The sequence below is a fragment of the Arachis ipaensis genome, chromosome B9 (genome assembly GCF_059453495.1).
Source record: "Arachis ipaensis isolate K30076 ecotype BB chromosome B9, ASM5945349v1, whole genome shotgun sequence".
NCBI classification, from domain to species: Eukaryota; Viridiplantae; Streptophyta; class Magnoliopsida; order Fabales; family Fabaceae; genus Arachis; species Arachis ipaensis.
This window is the reverse complement of record NC_142444.1, coordinates 129757589-129779746: the sequence shown is the minus strand read 5'-3', so window position 1 is coordinate 129779746 and position 22158 is coordinate 129757589. Positions and strand designations below refer to the sequence as shown.

General features: G+C 36.0%; 1 protein-coding gene across 1 annotated transcript; it reads left to right on the top strand.

Annotated features, from left to right (window-relative positions):
• Positions 1-3500: 3500 nt before the first annotated feature.
• LOC107615899 (protein FAR1-RELATED SEQUENCE 6-like) lies at positions 3501-7598 on the top strand. Its single transcript, XM_088499179.1, has 6 exons — positions 3501-3695; positions 4807-4866; positions 4966-5702; positions 5799-6199; positions 6421-7382; positions 7479-7598. Exons 1-6 carry the CDS (start codon positions 3501-3503, stop codon positions 7596-7598), a joined length of 2475 nt encoding a protein of 824 aa, XP_088355305.1.
• Positions 7599-22158: the final 14560 nt, after the last annotated feature.

The window sequence follows — 22158 nt, the reverse complement described above, 5'->3', positions numbered from 1 at the left end:
TCAAAGAGAGTAGTTATGATGTACTTAGGTAACTTGTGACTTATTCTTATCTCTTTTGATTTTTTAATTTTTTTAAATTAAAACCTCATAAGATTTCTTTTTTCTCTAAAGAAATTTATTTCTTTTCACCAACATTTGGTTTGCTTATTGAAAAGTGTAGTATGTCATGCTTTTTAATAATCTGAAGGTTTTATAGCAACATACAGTTCAAATAAAAGTGTCTCAATTTGCAAAAGAAACATTGCACATCATGCTTCAAAAATAAAGCACACAAATGATTTCTCTCTTCTTTCTTTCTTTCTTTCTTTCTTTCTTTTGTTATATATATATTTTTTAAATTTTTACTATTGAAAGAGAGAACTAAAATTCTAGAAAAAAAAAAGATACATCAAATGAAAAAAAATATATAAATGAGAATATGTTAGGAGAAAGGAAAGTTTTTTATTTGAGTTTGTATATTGTAGTGTTTGCTACTTATTATTCTGTTAATATTTCAAAGTTACTCACCATGTGTTTGATATAAGCTCCCAATCATACCACTCTCTTGTTTTCTTATTTATAATTACTATCTTAAGAAGATATATTGACTTACAAATATTTTATCTTCATCTTCTGCTTTGATTGTTAACAATATAGTTTTTCTTGACCATATCAATTAGTTGTTCACTGGAGTCCTTTTTTTCTTCTTCTTCATATTGGTTTATAGCTTTATTAGATCAGTAACTGAAATTGATCAAATTTATAACGTATATTATTATATGATTTTTTAATATAATGTGAATTCACCAATTTAGTTAGCGTTTGGTTCTGAGTTTAGTCCAAATTAGAATTTTCAATACATAATTATTTTGCGCACCCCTAATTTCAAGTTTCAAAACTTTCCTACACCCAACCATTGAGGATTCTATTCCTCTTTCTTTCCTTCTTCAATCAAATTATCTATTTCATGTTTAAATCTTTGTGATTGTTTTAGTGACTGAAAGAGAATCAGAAGCAAAAGAAGAAGAAGAAATAGTCTTGTAGAGAATGAAAAATTATTGTTGCACTTCTTATTCAATGCTATTTTACAAGTTTGGGAGTGCCATATTTGTGATTTTAATTCAGTTGACAAGTTATATTACATCTATTATGTCATTGTGGTTACTCGTCCAGAAACACTTATCAAGTATGTTATCTTATCCATAGACCCTTTTTTATAAAATCAATCTTCATTTTTTTTTTGTTTTGGTATTTTTTTTAAAGATCAACTCAAATGATTTTCATTAATTATTTATCTTTTGTGTCAAATAGATATGTTTCAATCAAAGAGATTTCAATTTAATATGGTGGTCTCAAGAGGGAAGATAACACAAAGTTCTCTTTTGAAGATGATACTGTTTCAAAACACACTCTCAAGGCTGCATCAACTCCAACTTTTGAGATTTTTACATTTGAGGTACCTATTACTATTATTACGTTTAAAAAATTATTACATTGGAAAATTAATTTATTACATGAAATTTTTTAATTTGTTTCCAATGGTTTTGAAGGTGTGTTTTATGAAAAAAGAATTTAAAATGACTTATAAGAACTCTTTCATTTGTTGTGTAGTTATTTAACTTTTGAGTTCTTTTAATAGTGTAAGTTGTCAAAGAAACTTGTTCTATAGTAGAATTTTTATTATAGTGACTACTAATTTTATTATTGTTGTCATTTTCCTTTGTTGGATGGTTTCCTTCAAAGTCAAAGCTCCATGCCTCCTTGCATTCTTTCTTTTTCCAGGGATGATGACAAGATTAAGCCTACATATAAACACATAAATATAGTAGTGTTTCTAGAGTTTGTTTAAGGATTCTGTGGACAAATTTAAAAATATTAAAACTCAAAGCTCATTTAAAAGGGTTGTTTTCTTGCTATATTTTCGAATCAACTATATCATTGATTTTTTCATGGGATTGAATTTATTTTTACTTTTCAAAAATTTAGTTGTACACGTATATTTTTTTAATAAATTTACATAAATTGATTGCAATAATGCAAATCACAAATCCTTCGAATATGTATGAGTTTTATAAGTGATAAGGACGATTATAATTAGAAAATACGAAACTAAATATTTAATTCCATTTTATTGTTTGAAAAATTATTGAATTATTACATGGCATTGGGGATTTTAATTTTCTATCTTTCGATCTTTACTTAAATTATTAATTTCAAGTTTGAATGTCTGTGGTTGTTTCCGTGATTGAAACATAATCAAGCACAAAAGAGAGAAGATGGGAGAGGTGAAGGTGTTGAACAAGTACTACCCACCTCTGTCGTAATGTTTGACCTGAGGCATACACTGGGTAAGATAAAATTTTGTTTTTTGCTACATGTTTTGCCTTGAAAGCCATATTTAAGTGAATATCGATGCTTATTTGAAACTGTGAAGTCATTGCTGAAATTTCTCTTTTTCCCTTTTAGAGGGTAGCAATATATGTGTGCAACAATCTCATAACTGTATGTGATTAATTAATCCATTTGCTCATAAGATGTTTGTGTATTTGTCTATGTGAACTTTGGAGAACAATTAATGCCAATATTTTATTTTGAATCATCAATTTTCTTTCTTTCTTAGATGCCGAAACAGTGGTGCATACTGGGGGTTGCCATCGCAAGAGTGTGAGGTGAAAAGTGGTCTCTCTTTTAGGTGTTGTTGCTTAGGAATGTAATTACTCTGACTCTTTCATGAGAGCTAATACTCATTCTGTTGTGTTTGCGACCCAGTAATAGAGAGGCTTAGCGGCGTTGGTGTTGCTACTGTAGTGTTAAGGCAACAGTTCTGTAGCAAGATGGAGATGCTGAAAATCTAATATTGGATAAGTACTCCCACTACATTTTTGCAAACCAAGCATTTTTATTTTCATGCAATTTCATATTTTTTGTAATTGTTTACTGGAAGTTTTAATTTGATTTGAGTTGGTTCAATATTTGTTGCAATCTGTTGAAACCATTAGAAAAGATTATCTCAATAAGATTGGTTACATTTTACTGCACTCATCCATGGTACATTAACTTGGATATTCTTTTTAAATATTTTTTTTGTATAAACTTTGCTAAAAGAGCAATTAAGAGTCTTCATCATAAGCATATGGGAAAGTATGAGGAAAAAATACACTTATTGTACAATCCATACAATGGGGGTGTAATTGAAATTAAAAATAAATAATGGGTTATTAATTAATTTCATATTATTAATAATTTGAAATTTGAAACTATTTAGAATTAATCTTAATTATAGATTCAAATCAAATATTTAGGTTAAAAATAGAATCTCCCTGACGGCATCTCCTCCTGGAGTACACTGCTACCCCATGCGCTGATTTCCACCTTCCACAGCAGTCAATTGCCCATGTCTGTGTCCTGTTGATCGGCTTCAGCCTTCAACTCCGATCGAACATTGCACCGCCAACAACGACTAACCAACCAGTGCCGCACTCTCCTCCGCACACAGCGCAGCCGGTTTTGAATACTTCAGAATGGCAGAATCGCAAGAAAAACGTGTTTCAAGTGAGGATCCTCCTTTATGCACATCACCTAGCCGAAATTCATTAATGGAGGTCGATATAGTGGAACCTCTAGAGTGTGTAGCCTCTGACGATTCAGAAAATTTATCATACGAACAAGAAAACTTAGCCGGCGATGTCGCAGGCCATGCTCACGAGCCGAGCAAGGTGAGCAATTTGGATCCTCAAATTCTGCCATGGATGTTTATCGTGCGTTTAGTTTTTAGGTTTAGTCACAATGTAAAGGAGTATTTTAATTGTATGGTTATTGAAACATGCAATTGTAATAGTCAGTTGAGATGCAAATAAATTTATGGGTGTTTTATATTTAATGGTATCATTACATGCATTGAGGATTAGATGAAATTATTGCATGCTTATATGATTACATCCAGGAAGCATAATTTCGTACGTGTATTGAAGTGAATGCTAGTTGTATTTGCACCATGCTAACCATGGAATGTTTAGCTTAGTGTTTTAATCATGTAATAGTATGTTTAAAAGCTAGCTCACTGCATATTTTTTTAGTTACATGCTGATATGCTTCCTGTCTTTTATTTTAATATTTTTCATGCTTATATTAGTGCTTTAATCATGTAATGGTATGTTTAAAAGCTATCTCACTGCATATTTTTTTAGTTACATGCTGATATGCTTCCTGCCTTTTATTTTTATATTTTTCATGCTTATATTAGTGCTTTATTCATGTAATGGTATGTTTAAAAGCTAGCTCACTGCATATTTTTTTTAGTTACATGCTGATATGCTTCCTGCCTTTTATTTTAATATTTTTCATGCTTATATTAGTGCTTTAATCATGTAATGGTACGTTTATATGCTCACTGCATATTTTTTAGTTATATGCTCATATGCTTCCTGCCTTTTATTTTAATATTTTTCATGCTTATGGGATTATATAGTTAATCAAAGATGTGCTTATGTTCTTATTGCATCTAAAGAAACGAGTGTGTATATGTAAATATATAGGAAAAAAATTTTGTGGTTGGAGTGAAAAGAGAAGCCACTAAAGGGTGAGTAAGGCCCATAACTATTAGCCAAAATGGAACAAATAATTCCACAAGATTTTCATTGAATGAGAAAAAAAACAAATAAATGGTGAAAACTAATTAAATAATACATGAAATGAAAAAAAAAAAAACTATTTGCTTGATTTGTAGCAGTTGATGTGTTTTTGGTGATTGTTTTAGAGATTGTATTGAAATGAGTTTTGATCAGGATCTTCCTCCTTTTGGTTACTTTGTTTGTTTTGGAATTTTAGGCCGCACAGTTGTCGGATGTTACAGATGTTGGAAGTGATGAGATGGAGCTTGGTGATGAGGTATTGGAGTCTAGCTTACTTTTTTGTACTCATAATGTTCATGTTTGATTTGATAACTAATGGTAATTAATTTTTCGTTCGAATTAATATAAAATACAGTTACCAGATCATGGTTGCTTACAAGAAGATGAGATACCAAGAGTTGGAATGCGGTTTGCTCAGTTAAAGATGGCTCATGACTTTTATGTGACATATGCAAAGAAAGCTGGATTTGCAACTAAGATAAGGACGACAACATTTGATAAGATCACAAAGGCTCCCATTAACCAAGCTATACACTGTAATCGTGATGGGATCCGCGAGTCTCGTGTTAAAGCACCAACACGGAAGAATACGATTTCAGCTGCTGGGTGCAAGGCAAGGATATATGTAAAGTTTGATAAAGATGTGCAAGACTGGGTTTTGCTCAAGGTTGACTTGATGCACTCTCACCCCTGTTCACCGAAAAAGGCAGTGTACTACCATGAGTATAGGCAGTTGACCATGCATGCGAAGTGCGTGATCGAGGATAATGATGAGGCTGGGATTCGACCAAACAAGACATTCCTTGCTTTGTCAAATGAAGCTGGTGGCCCCTCTAACTTGGGATTCTCAGAGAAGGATTTAAGAAATTATATAACAGTAAGGCTCCGAACTAGCAACGTGAATGCGGATGTCAGGGAGATGATGAGGTACTTTAGGAGAATGAAGGACATCAATCCGAACTTCTTTTACGCGGTGAAGTTGGACGATGAGTGTAAATTTAAGAGTGCAGTATGGGTTGATGCAAGGTGTAGGGCGTCGTATGAATACTATGGAGACGTCGTGTCAGTTGATAGCACGTACAGTACAAATAGGTACGTAGTAGTTAAGTTGGTGTTTTTACCTTTGCTTGATAATGCGCTTTTTGATCGTGATTGGCATTTCTTACATCTGGTTGGTTTTTCTGGTAGGCATGGATTACCGTTTGTGTCGTTCGTTGGGGTCAACCACCATGGTAGGTCGACCCTCCTCGGTTGTGTTTTGTTGGGGAATGAAGAAATCAGAAGTTATGAATGGGTTTTTAGCCAATGGGTGAAGTGCATGGGAACTGCTCCAAAGTGTATCATAACCGATCAATGTCGATCCCTTTATCGTGCAATCAAAAATACTTTACCCGACACACGCCACCGGTGGTGCATTTGGCATATTATGAATAAGCTACCTTCGAAGCTTGGGGGTTACCGCCGGTACGGAGCTTTGTATGGTGACCTAAACGACATTGTGTGGAACTCTCGGACGGAGGAGTCATTTGAAGATGATTGGGCTGATTTTATAGATGAGTACAACTTACATAACAACACATGGCTGTCAGGTTTGTTTATGTGAGATTACTTCTCACGCTTTAATTGGAATTATTCGGCATCTGAATGTTTAGTTTATCAGTAATTTTGGATGACAATTAGCTGGATGATCATTATAGTAAACATTTGGATGTTTAATATATCAGTGATTTTGGATGTTCATTTCTCAGGTGTAGTAATATGTTTGGGGTAAGCTTTATTTGCTTAATTCGGTATTATTTATTTCTTGTAGATCTGTATGATGAACGATGCATGTGGGTCCCAATATACTTCAAGGGTGAATTTTGGGCAGGAATGCGGAGTACGCAGAGGAGTGAGAGCATGCACGCATTCTACGGTGGATACTTACACAGTAAAACTAGCTTGGTCCAATTTGTTCATGAATATGACAATGTGCTTGGAGTCAAGGAGCAGAGGGAACTGGAGGATGATGCTGCAGACTCGAGGGGGGTTATCCCTTGTGCAACTACCTCGCCTATAGAGAAACAGTTTCAGCAAGAGTATACCACGAGCATTTTTAGGGATGTTCAAATTGAGTTTGTGAGGAAGGCTAACTGCAGAGTTTCTGCAGTTGATGAACAGGGTCCATTGGTCTGCGTGAAGGTGGAAGAGGAGAAACTACTCAACGATACTATTCTATGCGTTCCGTACGATGTTCACTTTGACCGTTCCACACAAGAGCTTCGTTGTGAGTGCAATCTTTTTGAGAGTTCAGGTGTGTTGTGCTGTCACTGCCTTGAAGTTTTCCATTCGTATAAAGTGTACAAAGTACCTTCCTGTTATATTCTTCCTCGATGGAGCAAGAAGATAAAGCGCAAGCATACGTATGTCAAAAGTAGCCATGATGTCAGTCGGTCAGATGAGAGTCATGTTGCATTCAGGGGACTGTGTGCACACTTCTATAATGTTGCTCAAGAGTTCCTCGATGATGATGAAGAAACAGCATTGCTGCATGTTGCTTTGGAAGAAACAAGGGCCAAGTTGGCTACGCACCGTGCCAAAAAGAGGTCCGAGAACGTGGCAGAGACTCAGACCAACATTGGCTCTCAGAGTTCGAACGATGTCGGTGTTGATGACATCCAAGGCCCATCGAAGGTCACCACAAAGGGCAGGCCAAAGAGTAAGAGGCTCAGCTATGCCCTTGAAAAGTCCATCAAGAATTCAAGACGGAGAAAACAAAAGAATTCACCCCCGGTATATGTTTGGCTTAATCCCAACTTTGTATGCTTATTTGGTATAGTACTATCCTAGAACATAACTATTGGACTTTTTCTTTTTAATTTTTGGCAGGTGGTTCGTCTGCAAACATTTCAAGATATAAACCATTGTGCTGTTTCTGGCTTGAATGTTCCCGAACAAGCCGGTGGTTTCATGTCTTTGTTAAGCTCCTTCAACAAAAAATGGGATTAGTTGTACGAGGTTGTGATAGTGTATATTTTCTCATTTATGTGTTTATAGGATTCATGTTAGTTTCAAGGTTCTAAGGCAGCTGTTGCAAAGGTCCACATGTTATTGATTGCAAGAACCATTTTTCCATTTGTTAAAACGAAGCATTTTACTATTTTTATTTCGTGTAGACTTAATGCATAACATGTATATTTGATGGTTATTCTGTAACTTAGTATATAGTTTAATAAAGTTGTTTCTGATTTCTACATGCTTGACTATATAGTTTTTCGGTACGTAGCTGTTCCTCATAGACATTGTTTTCACGTATTTTTAATGAACTAAAGTGGATGTTCATTTCTATAGGCTTTCAGATGTTCATTTTTACTATAAACAAAGATGGTTATCCGTTAGCATTAGTGACCACTAGGTTATGTTTTGATTTCTACACGCTTGACTATATAGTTTTTCGGTACGTAGCTGTTCCTTATAGACATTGTTTTCACGTATTTTTAAAGAACTAAAGTGGATGTTCATTTCTATAGGTTTTCAGATGTTCATTTTTACTATAAACAAAGATGGTTATCCGTTAGCATTAGTGACCACTAGGTTATGTTTTGATTTTGACCTTATTAGACTGGATGTTCATCATAGTAAGGTATAGGATGTTCAGATTAGCTATATTGGCGGATGGTTAGTGGTCACCAGTTTCGATAAGCACAAATATGGCAGCTTTACCAAACAACTTTGATAAATCTGGGAGTCTAAAATCTAAAAGACATGGGTAAATTTTAGGTAACATAACCAACATATCATTGTACTGTAGAAAAAAAAATGTCATGGAATCAGGTCTTTCTAATGTGAAAAATAACAAATCATTAAGCATGTCAGCAGTAAGTAAACTCAGTATAATCTGGTAGTTCAATTCATTGTAACTAATACTAAGTAAGCAACTTCTTCCTCCCTCTGCGCATTGCCCCCTTCGGTAATCCCTCCGCACGTTCAATCAATGACCGTGTACTAGGTGCAGTGTATGGTGAACGAACGTCCTTCTTCTTGTTCCGTGGTTCATTGCGACGAACAAGTATAACCTTTTGTTCCAATAACGAAATGAGCTGGTGGACCAATGTATTGTGCAGGCCACAAATAATATCTAGCATCAACTCCATCCTATCTGATTGGAGTGAATCCTGTGGGTAGATTTATCAGTTGGTTTAGTATTTTGAACCGTTACAGTAATAATTTTACAAGATCAATCATGACACCTGCGCAAATGTGAAATTTACAAACCTCATCCCATTCACAAAGTTGACGTTCTTCGGTCCAGCTCTCCATCAACTTAATGACACACATGCCACAGTCAAAGCTACAGGACAATAAAATGCTATTGCAATTAACTTGAGAAAAACCAAGTTACATGGTACGACACATTTTCAAATGAAATCTAACAAAGCCTCAAATTTGGGTTATAATTTCATCTCACTTGTTCGGTTGCTTTGGAACCCTCACGTACGAACGAGCTGGGCCATGCGTAGTCCGAACAAATGCAGGAATAGAAATGCTTGCCATATCCTCACATAGTCTCCCCTGAAAATCATGCAACGAACATACGCAAGCAAAATTATTTCCACTTGAACTGTGCGGATGTATATTGATTAAAAGAATTATGGTATCTTACCACATATGCATCGAGCTTTATTCGTTTATCATCTTCTGGACCATAATGCAAACTCTCGAGAATAAGTAAACGCTTCGCAACCACATCAAATGCATATACCCAACAATGGCCCCTCCAACAATAAGGAATTAACCACTGCAGCAAGCAATACATATGAAGAAATTATCCATGTGAGGAGAAAAAAAAAAGAAGAACACAGAAACTATTGATCTCATTCGACCATTCAAGAACCTTAACATTCTCAAATCATGTGACAAGCTATTTCCAACAGGTATTTAAATATAAAACAGCACTCACCCATTTTCTCTTTGCAGCTTCTACTTTGTCAAAGAACCTAGTATCATCACCAAAGCTTGGACTAAGACCATCATAAATTGGTTCCACACCATCCATAAATGCTTCCAGGCTATCTTTTTTTATCACTGATTCCTGCAGACCCACACATAGTAAGAATCCCAAGAAAAAGCTTTCTCCACATTGTAATAAGAATGTAATACCAATATGCCTGGACACACGCAATAGAACTCTCGCTTAAACCTAGATGATTGAGTGTCGTTGAAAGAATAACACATCTATTGAATTACCTACACAGAGTATTCAGCAAGTGTAATTCAAACACCGATATAAGTATAGAGAATTAAAACCCATACTTAAGTTCATATACTTACATAGCTGTTTACCCAACTGCGGGGTTTCAAGGTCCAGAAATCCTTCCTTTGTAGTACCATGTAGCCCCGCCCTTCATAGGAAGCTAAATCTTGATTTTTATCCAATGACGAGTTAACTATCCAAGTTCTGATTTGTTCCTCCTTAGTCTCCCCCAACTTTATTTCTCTTAGTCTTGGATGAATTGAATGTATTGGGGACGAGGTTGGAGTCTTTTCAAGCTGAGTTAAACCCAGTGAAAAGCTCGGTCTACCTGGACTCGGTGTATGATAGGGTGATCCTTTTGGAAACACCGTTTGTAGGGGTTGCATGATTATGGCTTTGGTTTGGTGCTCCTGTTCAACATTATTGAGAACTTGCTCAAATTCAGGACACTGAACGATAGAGATGTCAAATTCGCTGCAAACCAATGGAACAAGAAATTAGCTAAGAGAACAAGTCATGCCTAGCTAGATGGCTAATCACATGACATGGGTGTGAAAAAAAAAAGAAGAAAACATGCAGCAATGTAATTAATAACTCACTAACCGGTCAAAATCATAGTCACTGAGCTGTACAGGTGCTGCTGGCGGTGTGTGTGGAGATCCATTTTTGAGGTCAGTTTTTCCAGTTTGATGACTTTCATGAGTGTCGTGGAACACTGGATCTTCTTGTCTTGATTCATGTGGCGGAGGGTGCTGTCGGAATAACCGTATCCTTCTAGCAAGCGGGACATGGTCATCATCATCAGATTCCGAGACTACCAATGGCGCAGCAGTGCTTCCTGAGACACTTTCTTTTGGAATTTCTTTTCTGGTGATTCGTCTAGATCGGCTCCTACTGGGAATCACCTTTCTCCTCGTACCAGTCTTGGATTGCTGTGATGTAAATTCATGCATATCATCATTTAAATTAACAAACAAAGAAAACCCTACTAAAGTGAACAACCAAATCATACTAAGGTGTAAACCCAAAAATATAACAAAGTGAACATCCAATTCAAATTATCATATAAGCTATGATACAGAAAGCAGACCACCTTATCCGTCTCCTTGTATCTTGGCTGAGATGTAGTCTTGCCTTTGGTAGACGGAAATTGGTCAGTGTCCTTGCATGGCCTTCTGCACCCTCCTTTCTTGTTAACTGCCTTACTCGAAGGCTGCTTCTTGTGTCTTTTCATTGAATTGTTGACTAGGCAACCCTGTGTTCAATATGGGACAACAAATACATGAAAAAAATCTAATGTGAACTTCTGGCATTTGGGAAACATAACAACCTCACAATCGTTCATAAAAACTAACCATCTATTGCCACACTATATTTTACATCCAAAACCCAACTATAGTGAACATCCTTCAGCAAGGTAATTAATCAACTAGGCAGCACCATCAAGCAATTCTTTCATACATAAAAATCCATCCAAATAAATTAATCATAATTTATCTATCCAATTCAGGTTAGAACCTAATTTGAGCATCCTAAATCCTCCTGTTTAAGTAACAAACTCAACTAAAATAAAACCTTAATAAAATTAAGACACAACTATATTCAAACAAGCTTTCAACATAGAAACATGTAAATATCATACACGGTCATTGAATCTAGCCCTCGTAACCGTTCTTTTATGAACTTCATATATCAAAACAAGCCATACAGCCACATAATGAAGCCTCAATTACAATTTTGTTATCGCAAAATCTATGATAACGATCAACCATCACAACACATAAATAAGGATCCAATTAATTGAGCTAACGATCTTGCATAAGGAAAGCAAATCACCTTTTCTGCGTTCCTATAGGTTGGATGAGGTGAAGTCTTCCCTTTGGTAGACGGTGATTCGTCAGTGTCGTTGCGGGTCCTTTTACACCTCTCCCCCTCGTTAACAACTTTACTCGAACATTGTTTCTTCTGCTTTCTCTTGGTCCTTACAGTTGTTACTATGCAACCCTGTATGTTCATCATTTGGTCAAAAACAAGATTCCAATCACTCAACGTGGACCGCCCATTGCATTTTTTTGTTCAACTAGATTTTATAAAATGCATTAGTAGAGATTGAACCTGTGAGATGACGTAGTCGGCCTTCTTATCAAGCTCATTCGTGGTCCACTCAACAATCCAGGGTTCGGGAACTCGACATGCATGCAATGGACCATGTTTTAAGCGCTGAAAGTACAAAACCTATAGAGAAATAACTTAAATTTTAGGAATTACACATACGGTCGTACATTGGCTTCAAATTAAATTAATTTATTGCATTACCAGCAGCACAAACATGCACCCGCCGCATGTTTCCCTGTTCTCATCTTGGAATTTCCTTATCGCATCCCGCAGCCACTTTAATATGTGATAAGGCCAATGAAACCTTCTAGGGTTTGACACATCTAATATTGGAGGGAGGTGCCACGGAGAAATAGTTTGCTGGCTTGTGGGGTTCAGAAACATCTTCAAAACAACCATGATAAAGTATCTTCTAAACCTCATCCTCTGTTGCTCAGTCTCCATTGGACAAGCAAAGACAAACTCACGGAGTTGGCTTGTTGTTTTCTTCTGAAACTCCGCCTTAATTGCCAGATGCGATGGATTTTTCTTCTGCAATTCTGGGATTGGTTCGCCTGCAAGGAACGGAACAGTTTGCCACAATCACTAAGTGTCAAAAATAGAGAAAGTAAACCACTAAGAGAAATTTTTACAACCTAAATAACTAACACTAACCATGAGAAGGTATGCCAAATACACTGCCAATAAGTTCGGCACTAATGCGAATGTTCCCTGCGTCCACCATGAGCGTGCTTGTGTCAACGTCATAAGCCCTGGCTAGTTGGAGAATGATGCTCTGTTTCACATGCCATTGTGGTACGCGATGGAGGAAACCGAATCCATGGCATCAATCTCGTCCAACTTAGCTCGCTCATGATGTCGTTCCAGGTGGGTAAATAAGTTATTGATGTAGCAAGGTGAGCACCGGGTCTCTACTAGTTTCTGTTGAGCAAAACCAAAAAAGATCAGAATAACATTTTTAAAAAAAAATATGTTGATTTAGTGATGTAATTTGTTCGATACCTTTTTACCCATCTGAGTTTCAGGTCAGCCGGTATACAGATTGATTCCTTCCAGCAGCGTGGTAATCTGCTCACGCAATAGTCCCCCTGAAACCTTTCAGTGTATCTTCTATGCTATGGAAGATAAACAAATATCAAAGCTCAAAACTTCCCATTAGTAACCATCTATAACTAGGATGAAAAACTAATTCATGAACACATAAATCAGTAATTTCACACTATAACTGACCATCCACACACTTAACTAACAATCAAAATAACTATGAGTCATGTCTATCAATCACACCAACTATCGAATTCCCTATCACAAGGGGTACCCAAACAGCTTTGAAATATCATTAACAAACAAAGACCAGCCGCACACCCGTCAACTACAAGCATAACAATCATCAAGGAAAACTACTTTCATACAATTCATCAACTAGATAGCTCCAGATATTGTTTTATTCCTTCACCAGAGGGCATGGCAATAAATGATTCACAAAAAAGATATTCACTTCAGGCGACTCCCACATGAGCATATAGAATTGGAATTTTTTTTTAAAACCAGCAAAAATCATACAAAAACCAAAAGACAAAATAAGCGTGTACATTATAAACTGTTGTATGACATAATAAACAAGACCGTTTAGAAATTATAAGATGCACCAAGGACACATTTATGGTTTCAGTCCTCTTCCTAGCACATGATTCAGCGACATCAATTAACTGTTGATCAATAAGATGGAACAAAGATGATAGATACTTGTTTCAGGTGGAATCTAAAAAAGCTATCAAACAACGCAACGAATACAAAACACATAGAAAACGGACACCGTGATATCAGGTTGTATAAACCAACATGCATGTTGTGAAAATTAGTATATAAGGAAAACTAAACAAAGGTGATTCACCTAATAGTAGGTTAGCACGCTTGAATTGTTGAGAGCCTGAATTTGAGACAGTGTGGTTGTTTTCTGGTTCCTGAGGCACCAAAAAAAATTAATATAGTGTATTTATCCGGCTCCTGTACCCGGAAGCAGGATATAAATATATTACAAGAAAAAAAGTCAAGCTTGTTTTCCACAAAACAGCATGATACAAAGAAGCATCGCAAAGCCACCAACACATTCCTTTGTCCATATAGCAGGTATTACCTTGTTAGAGCGTACTAAATGCAATTTAGTCTCTCATGTTTAAAAATCAGGGGATCCAGGCTAGAGAATAAGGGATGTTTACCAGATTCCAAGCAGAAGAGTGCATATGAATGAAGGGAAAGAGAGGCTTGCAAGAAGGGGAAAGGCATGCCGTGAATATGCAAATTCTATGTTCACAGCTAGAAAGATGGCATTAGCATATGAGAGGCTATTCCTATGCATTAAAAAGGATACATTTTGTTCCTATCCTTGACCAACTTAGATTAGATAGATACTATTCTTTTTTCTTTACTTTTGTTTTTTTTTTCTTAATGCTTCTTTCATTCAGTATTACATGATCACAGTACAAATTCAAAAATGTATCAATTCATATATAGTTCTCATAACTGTAACATCTTGTATCACACTATGGCTTCCATCTTGGAATACATAACTTCTGTATGATGATTATTTTGCAGCCAATAAAAAAGAAGCAAAAATAGTTTCAGCAATCAAAAAGAGAACTGGCAGTTCATACACATTAACAGTTGCACCTTCACTTATACATAAAACTCAATGAAACTTTTATTTTCTTTCTTTTTTCACATTTTGCTGCGAAAGCCGCATGCCAGGGGTACTTCTTCATTAGGCATCTAAGGATTCTAAGACAGTCATGATGATTTTGGTTTCTGCTGCGACCTTAGCAACTAACAACAGGTGATTAACCAGAATTTGAGGTAATAGCAAAAGGACTTGAAATAGTAAAAGCCAAAAGGTCTTGCTGAAAGTCATAAAATCAATGAAGCTTATCTTTTTGCTCTTACCAAGAAACAATAGGCCCTAAAAATTACAAAATTGGTTTAGTTACAAATTTATTTTATTATTATTACAAAGCAATATCATAAAGAGCTGGTAATTATTTAGTTACAATGTCAAGAGAAAGATTTTTTGTTTCAATAAAAATTCAACTATATAGCAAAATTTCAAGACTAACCATCCAATATCATACTAAACTAACCATCCGAGATAATATCAACGCAGAGTCAACCATGGTCAAGCAACAAAACGTCAAATTAGATGCACATGGTCCACACAGATACAGTCAAAAAAAGGAAAAAAATTAATTTAAAATGATATGAAATCAAAACGAACCAACTTTTTCGGTTCTTTCCCGCGCTAGAGTTAAATCATCATGAATTACAACAACGTAAATGAACTGCCTACCCCACAGTCTCCGCGATGCTACCATCGCACCCATAGCTTTCCCACCATGGTTAATCACTCATATATTCAACAATATCTATCTCTAACACTACATGCAACAGCTATAACCGTTTGAAAGATGAACAACTACAGATACTTACACTATAACCGTTCGGATCGGATGCTCAGTTGACCGACGGGGGTGCCCACACGAGTGCAACGGCTCGAATGCTTCTTTCGGGGGTGAGCGCTCCTCTGCCTTCAGCTCTGACTGGAGGCACACCGCGGACGGAATCCGGGTCGGCGACGGCGGGATGTTCAGCCGCCTCACTCCCTTCGGATATGATCAGAGGCGGAGCACGGACCTTCTCGGGCGATCACGGGGTGGTGTACACGACGTTCTTGGGCAGTCACGGCTGAGTAGTCTCGACGGCAACGTTGGGTGCGGTTCACCTACCAGTTCGCCTACCGTGGTTTCCGTTTCCGGAGTTGAGGGGTCTTCCTTGACAAACGGCGCTGAGGGGTCTTCCTTTCATCAACAATTGAAAGAGTTTTGGAATAGGGGGTAAAAGGGCCTCAATTTACTGTATTAGGATTTGGGGGAAAAAATGTAATTTCCTAAAATTTTGTGGTATGGTTAACTAAACATCTAAAAAAGATTAGGGTTATTAATAGGTTAATTTACTTTGTTAAACTAAATTGGGCCTTTTAAACGATCCATTGTAGCCATTGTATACATATTTCATTGTTTCCCTAGCATTATCCTAAGCATATATAAGCTTTGCTAAAAGAGCAATTAAGAGTCTTCATCATAAGCATATATATTTTTATGTCTTCTAATATGTTGAACTCCGTTTGCTTGAATATTTTGGGTTTCACTATACATGAAAACTAAGCTTCTCCTGTTTACTAAGAGAAACATCCCATTTTAAACTTGTAGAATGTAAGATCCCAAGTTTTCGAAAATTAATTTAATAAAATAAAATTTAATTTAGTTATTATTATTATTATTATTATTATTATTATTATTATTATAGAAGAAAAAAAAAGAGTTGGCCGAAGGCCCTTATATATCCATAATATATATATCTATATACATATAGCTAGTAAAGAAATTAAAGAAAGCAACGTGTCAATTCATATATGCATATATATACATATATATGACACATTCCCCTTTATATTCCTTAATCATCATCATATACGAAGGGTACCATTCATTCTTTGAAGGAGAAAAAGAAAGAGAATGGCCGTGAGAGAGAGAACGTGAAACCATGGCCAACCTTCTTCTTGAGTTCGATTTCTTGAAATCCGTAACTCCAATAGAAAATCTAATCCGGTAAAAGTGTTCGTATCTTCCTCCTCTACGCGTTGACGTTATTTTTGTCCGGTGGAAGTCGACGGTGACGTAGCTCCCCTACCCCTTGAGTTCGGTTAATTGGAGTTCTAGGAAGCACAGACGATTTCTGACGCTTTCTCCTTCAGCAGCTCGGTCAGAAAGCTTCTCCGGAGCTTTCGATAATTTTGATTTCATACGAAAGTAGGGGATTTTGTTTTGAAATTAACTGTTTTTAAACTATGAATGCCATGGAAGTCTAGTGGGTATTTGTAAATAATTTATGATTGTTTGCAATGACTAAATGATGAGTTTGAGTTGTGTTTGTGACTGAATTTGATGAATATGTATTTGATTTCTTGATTGAAAAGATGTTGAAAATGGTTCAGTTAGGACCCGAAAAAGGGTGGCTAACCCCGAGTTTTAGGAGAAGTGTTGTCGAAATTTTATTAAATCTGAGGTTTTATTTGAAAAGTTATTTTAAAAGATTTGGTTTTGGAAAATTAAATTATTTAAAATATATTTAGTTAAGAAAAGATTTATTCTATTTTAAAGTTTGATTTATTAAGAAAAATATAATATTTTAAACCCAATCTTTTAAAGAGAGATTTTGTTTTAAGTAAAGATTTGAGCTCGGTTTATTAAGAAAAGGAATCTCTGCCACAGGAGAGCAGAGAACAAGGATTTAAAGAATATATTAATTAATGAAATATCTGCCACAGGAGAGCAGATGTGACATTGTTTGGGCCTTAGTGCCAAATGTAAAGTGGGGACGCCCACACACTGAGAACTGTTTTCCAGATGTACGCTTATTGATTTGGAAAGTCACACTGTATGCGGCCTGGCCGTACGACTTAAGGTCACACTGTATGCGGCCTGGCCGTACGACTTATAAGCACACTGTATGCATCTGGAAAGCCATACCTGGGACTTGTGCCTGGGTAATGTCGGGAGCGGGTAGGCAACCGACACATGAGCTCATGGCCTGCGTTAGGGATAGACATGCATCATATTGATTGCGCATTTGCATTTGATTGCGCTTGCCTGTTTTATTACTTTGTGATTGTATTGTTTGTCTTGTTGTGACTTGCTTGTACATTGAATTGAATCTCTTGCTTGCACTATTTGTTTGTGAGTGTATTAAAGTGATTACGAGTTGACATTTGACTGAGGATTAACTATGTGGCTGAGAGACAGAAAATGTGATTAGTTTTATATTTAAAATTTGTTTTGAGTTTAGAAATTTAAAGAAAAGTAATTATTTATCTAAAGTAGAAATAAAAGTATTTCCAAAGGGTTAACAAAATAGTTTTATTGAGTAAAGTTAATTATTTGCATTAAATTCATTACTTTTACGGCATTCCCATTCCCTACTGAGAACGTGTGGTTTGTTCTCACCCCAAAATCTTCCACCCTTTCAGTGACACAGGTTCGAAGATTCAGTTAGAAGATGCAGATGACTAGTAGATTTACTTGTGATTCCTGTTATTTTTATAGAGTTCCCTCGCCCTTGTTGCTTTAAGTTTTATTTTATCCAGAGGGATAGGTATTGTATTTGAGTTTTATATTGGATTTATTTGTATAGCATTTATTATTATTAATAATTGTGTGATTTGAATTACTACAAAATAATTTTCTGGTATTTTCTTATAAACTGAAACGCGATATCGACCTAAAGGCTCAATATTAAATAGTAAATAAGGAGAACAGGTTAGTAACTCCTTACTTTTGGTACGATCATGACATGCTAAAGGTTAGGGTGTTACATAGAAATTTACAAATGATAGTTAATTTATTTCAGATTTTGGAAGATTTGAAGCATTTTGGTTATTGATATATTTCCTATGAAAAATGTGAATCAAATATGTGAATATCTTTTAGATATTTAGTTTGTTTTTGTCATTAATTTTTAAATATTGAATGGTATCTAAAAACTTGATGTTTGGCACCTATATTATTTTTGTCACCACCTTAACATTTAATATAGACAAAAAAATTGTGGGATGAAAATCGATCTTCTTGAATTGTGTTTGTATCAATACATATATATATATATATATATATATATATATATATATATATATATAAGGTATAAATGAATTTTATGATAGCCAAAAAGTTAGTTAACATTTTTTGCATTTTGCTTAACTTAAATAAGCATGTTAAACCATAGACTTTGAAACTTCTTGAGTTTGAAGTTTGATATTAGCAAGCTTAAACTCTAAAATATTATGACTGCAGTTGCTCTACTAGCACCAGAAATTTTTCATGCCTTCAAACAAAAGTTTTTCTGGTGGTGTTGTTGAATAGGTAAATACATTATCTTTTTCTACAATATTGCTATTTTATTATGGTGGTTATTATTTTGACAATCTAAAAGTTCTCCAATTTTTATTGGAACTAATAAAAGTATTTCTTTTAATATTCTTTCTTACAAGAAATTAATTAATGGCTAATTAACCCATAAATAAGAATTTATTCTAGAAAGTCAAAAATGTTATTTTTATGGCTAAATGTGATAGAGGAGATTGAGACGAGAATTTCGGTACCAATTTTATAGAAAACGGACCAAGATTGGACCAAACGGGCCAAACCGGTCCAACCGGACCCAAAATGGGCCCTTGGCCCAACTAAACTAAACCAAAACCCTAGTTTTCAGCACTCTCTCTCCTCACTTAGCACTCAAACACGCTGAAATGGAGTAAGGGAGGGGAAGAACACTCTCTCAAGTTCTATCTCTCACTTGATCTTCAAACCACCATAACTTTTGATCTAGAGCTCCGATTGCCGCTCCGTTTGCGGCCACGCGTTCACCGCGGAGAGCTCTACAAAACCCATACAATCAATCTTGAGGTAAGCCACGTTTTACTGTTCGAAATTCCAGCCCTTGATTTCGAGTTTCATGAGCAAAAATGTTGAGATTTTGGGTTCTTTGATGTTATAGGACCCAACTCTCTTGAAGAAGAAGGTTAATCTTGTCTCCTTGGACCTTGGGTGTGGTAAGATTCTCAACCCTAGTGTAATTTGTTGTTTGTAACACCCTAACTACCAAAGCTCACACTTCCAACTGCGCGACTCTGATAGTTCGGACATTACGACGACTTTTATATTATTTAATACTAAAATATGAGCCTGTTTAAAACTTTAAGTCGCAATACCGATCCAAAAATACTTTCGTTCGATAACGTACATCCACAAATACCATACAACTTACAAAAGCTCATAAAGAGTACATCCATATATATATACACACATATATATAAATAATATTACAAGCATAATCCAATACAATTCCTATCCCTCTTACAGATTATATCAGGATAAAGGCGAGGGTACAATAAACCATAGCTAAAACAATACAGAGCATCACAACAACAATTAAATAAGCTCTTCGTAACTTCTGCGCCCATATCCTGAAAGGGGAAAAATATAGGGGGGGTGAGAACATCATCCTCGAAAGGGTTCTCAGTAGAAGGTTTTTAGGAATTACTGTAATAGGATACGTGAGTATAAACCGTACCAGTGATTAATAACCGTCTTATGCCTCCTTTTCAAAAACAATGGTTTACAATAAAAGTAAAGTCGGAAATCTTTTCTGAAAGAGGAACCATTCAATTCTCAAAAACTCAAAAGCCTTTCAAAACGGTTTATCTATGCGGAACCAAAATAGCCTTTCATAATTTTATTCCAAACCAAAAACACAAAACCGAAATCAACCATCAGTTCATCTCTTTCCAACCACGGCCCTAGGCCCAAACAATCCAACCAACAACCAATCACCACCATCCAACAGAGTCCCAGATGCAAACACAGATAGGAAGTTCAAGCACAAACAAACAGTTATTACAAGTAGAACAGTTAGCAATTAATCACATAGGCAAACCAAGTATAATATGCACACCCAACCAATGTCACACAAATGCATATGATGCATGCCTGTCCCTAGTGGCTGATGATATCATCTGTCGGTTATAGAGCCAACCCGACAAGTCTTGGTAGCTAACCATTGGACTGTCCCTCTGTCGTGCATCCCCAACTCGAGTTATACTCATCATAAGCTTGATCATAATCATGATCCATATCCATCACCCTCACTGGTGAATATTTATCCATCACCATCACTGGTGAATATTTATGGGGGCGAGCTCATCCGGGCCTTTCACAGTGCCCGGCCACACTTACGACATTGGGTTAACAGAGCTTCGAGTCTCAACCTGGAGCACATGGTGGCTAGCCATTGCTACTACCCAGGGAAACCCTCATCTCCAATAGTGGAAGTGCAACATCACAACTTATCAATATCTCAGCATAAATGCTTTCATTCTCAATCATGGATCAACATCCATCTCAGCCATTCGGCTCACGGTTCAATCCAGAACCAGCCAATATTCATATCATTCAAGGCCATTCCGGCTCACGGTTCAATCCAGAACCAATCAATATGTATAATCATACACAGCCATTCCGGCTCACAACAAAACAACACTTCCACATTCAAAATCATCAAATTCATGAAACCGGCATTTAAGCCATAAATTATTTTCTCAATTCATTTCACTTCGAAATCAAGTTTCAACTCTTTTCAGCCTTTGCTTTAAAGATCTCATTTCTCAAATCATTTCGGCTCATAAGCCACTTTTTCTCAAGGTAAATTCCCCTTTTAAAAACAATGCCACTCTCGGCATCCTCTTTCCAAAACTTCCATAATCATGGCAAGTTAAAAGCCTCTTTGAGATATTCAAAATCACCCATCCAACAATGGGATTTTATAACAAAAGTTTCTCGGCAGAGTCCAAAGTCTTTAGGGGAGAATAACATAACTCATTTCGCCAAATTCATTTAAAATCATTAAAACATTGGCTTTCTGATTTGAGTAAGCAAATAGGATCTAAGCCAAACCGAGTCATGTAATCATTTACTTCTTTCAAAGCCGTTTCCTTTACTTAGGCAAAACCAACTTCAACCCCCATGATAATATTCTAGAACGTTTCAACTGTTCAAAATTGTTTTAGTCTTGCAAGAATTCAGAATTCAAAGAGTACTTAAAACCTTTCTCAAAACATTTCAAAATGAAACTTGTCAATAGACCTTCAGGTTCTTTCAAAGTCATTGAAACTTCTTTAATTGAAACCCCCAAGTCAAATTCAAAGGCATAAACGCTTTTCACATCCAAACAGCTTTAAAGCACAAGTTTCATCTAAATAACCTTCTCCTGAAAGAGATACAATGCCTTTCTTAAGAAGCAAGACTAAATCACAATTTCCCCTTTATTAATTCATTTCGAAAGCATGAATCATCCTTTTCTCGATAATTCAAATAAAATAGTAGAAGTCTTTAACTCATCATTTTCCAGATAACATTTCAATAAAGACCCGGATTTTATAGAAATTTCGGCAGCACCTCCCCTAAAACTTGGACTTTTGCCACCCGGTTCGGGTCCCAACTAATCCGTTTCTCATTCCTTTTCAACAGTTCAAAACCATAAATCAATTCAAAAGCAAGCTAAATCCAACAGTCGCCTCAGTGGCATATCTCAAGGAAACCA

Bases quoted from the DNA above. Each gene is read 5' to 3' on its own strand.
- LOC107615899 (XM_088499179.1), top strand. From the start codon at position 3,501: ATGGCAGAATCGCAAGAAAAACGTGTTTCAAGTGAGGATCCTCCTTTA. The intron at 4,867-4,965 runs GTATTGGAGTCT...TATAAAATACAG, and splicing joins AGATGGAGCTTGGTGATGAG to TTACCAGATCATGGTTGCTT. The intron at 6,200-6,420 runs GTTTGTTTATGT...TATTTCTTGTAG, and splicing joins TAACAACACATGGCTGTCAG to ATCTGTATGATGAACGATGC.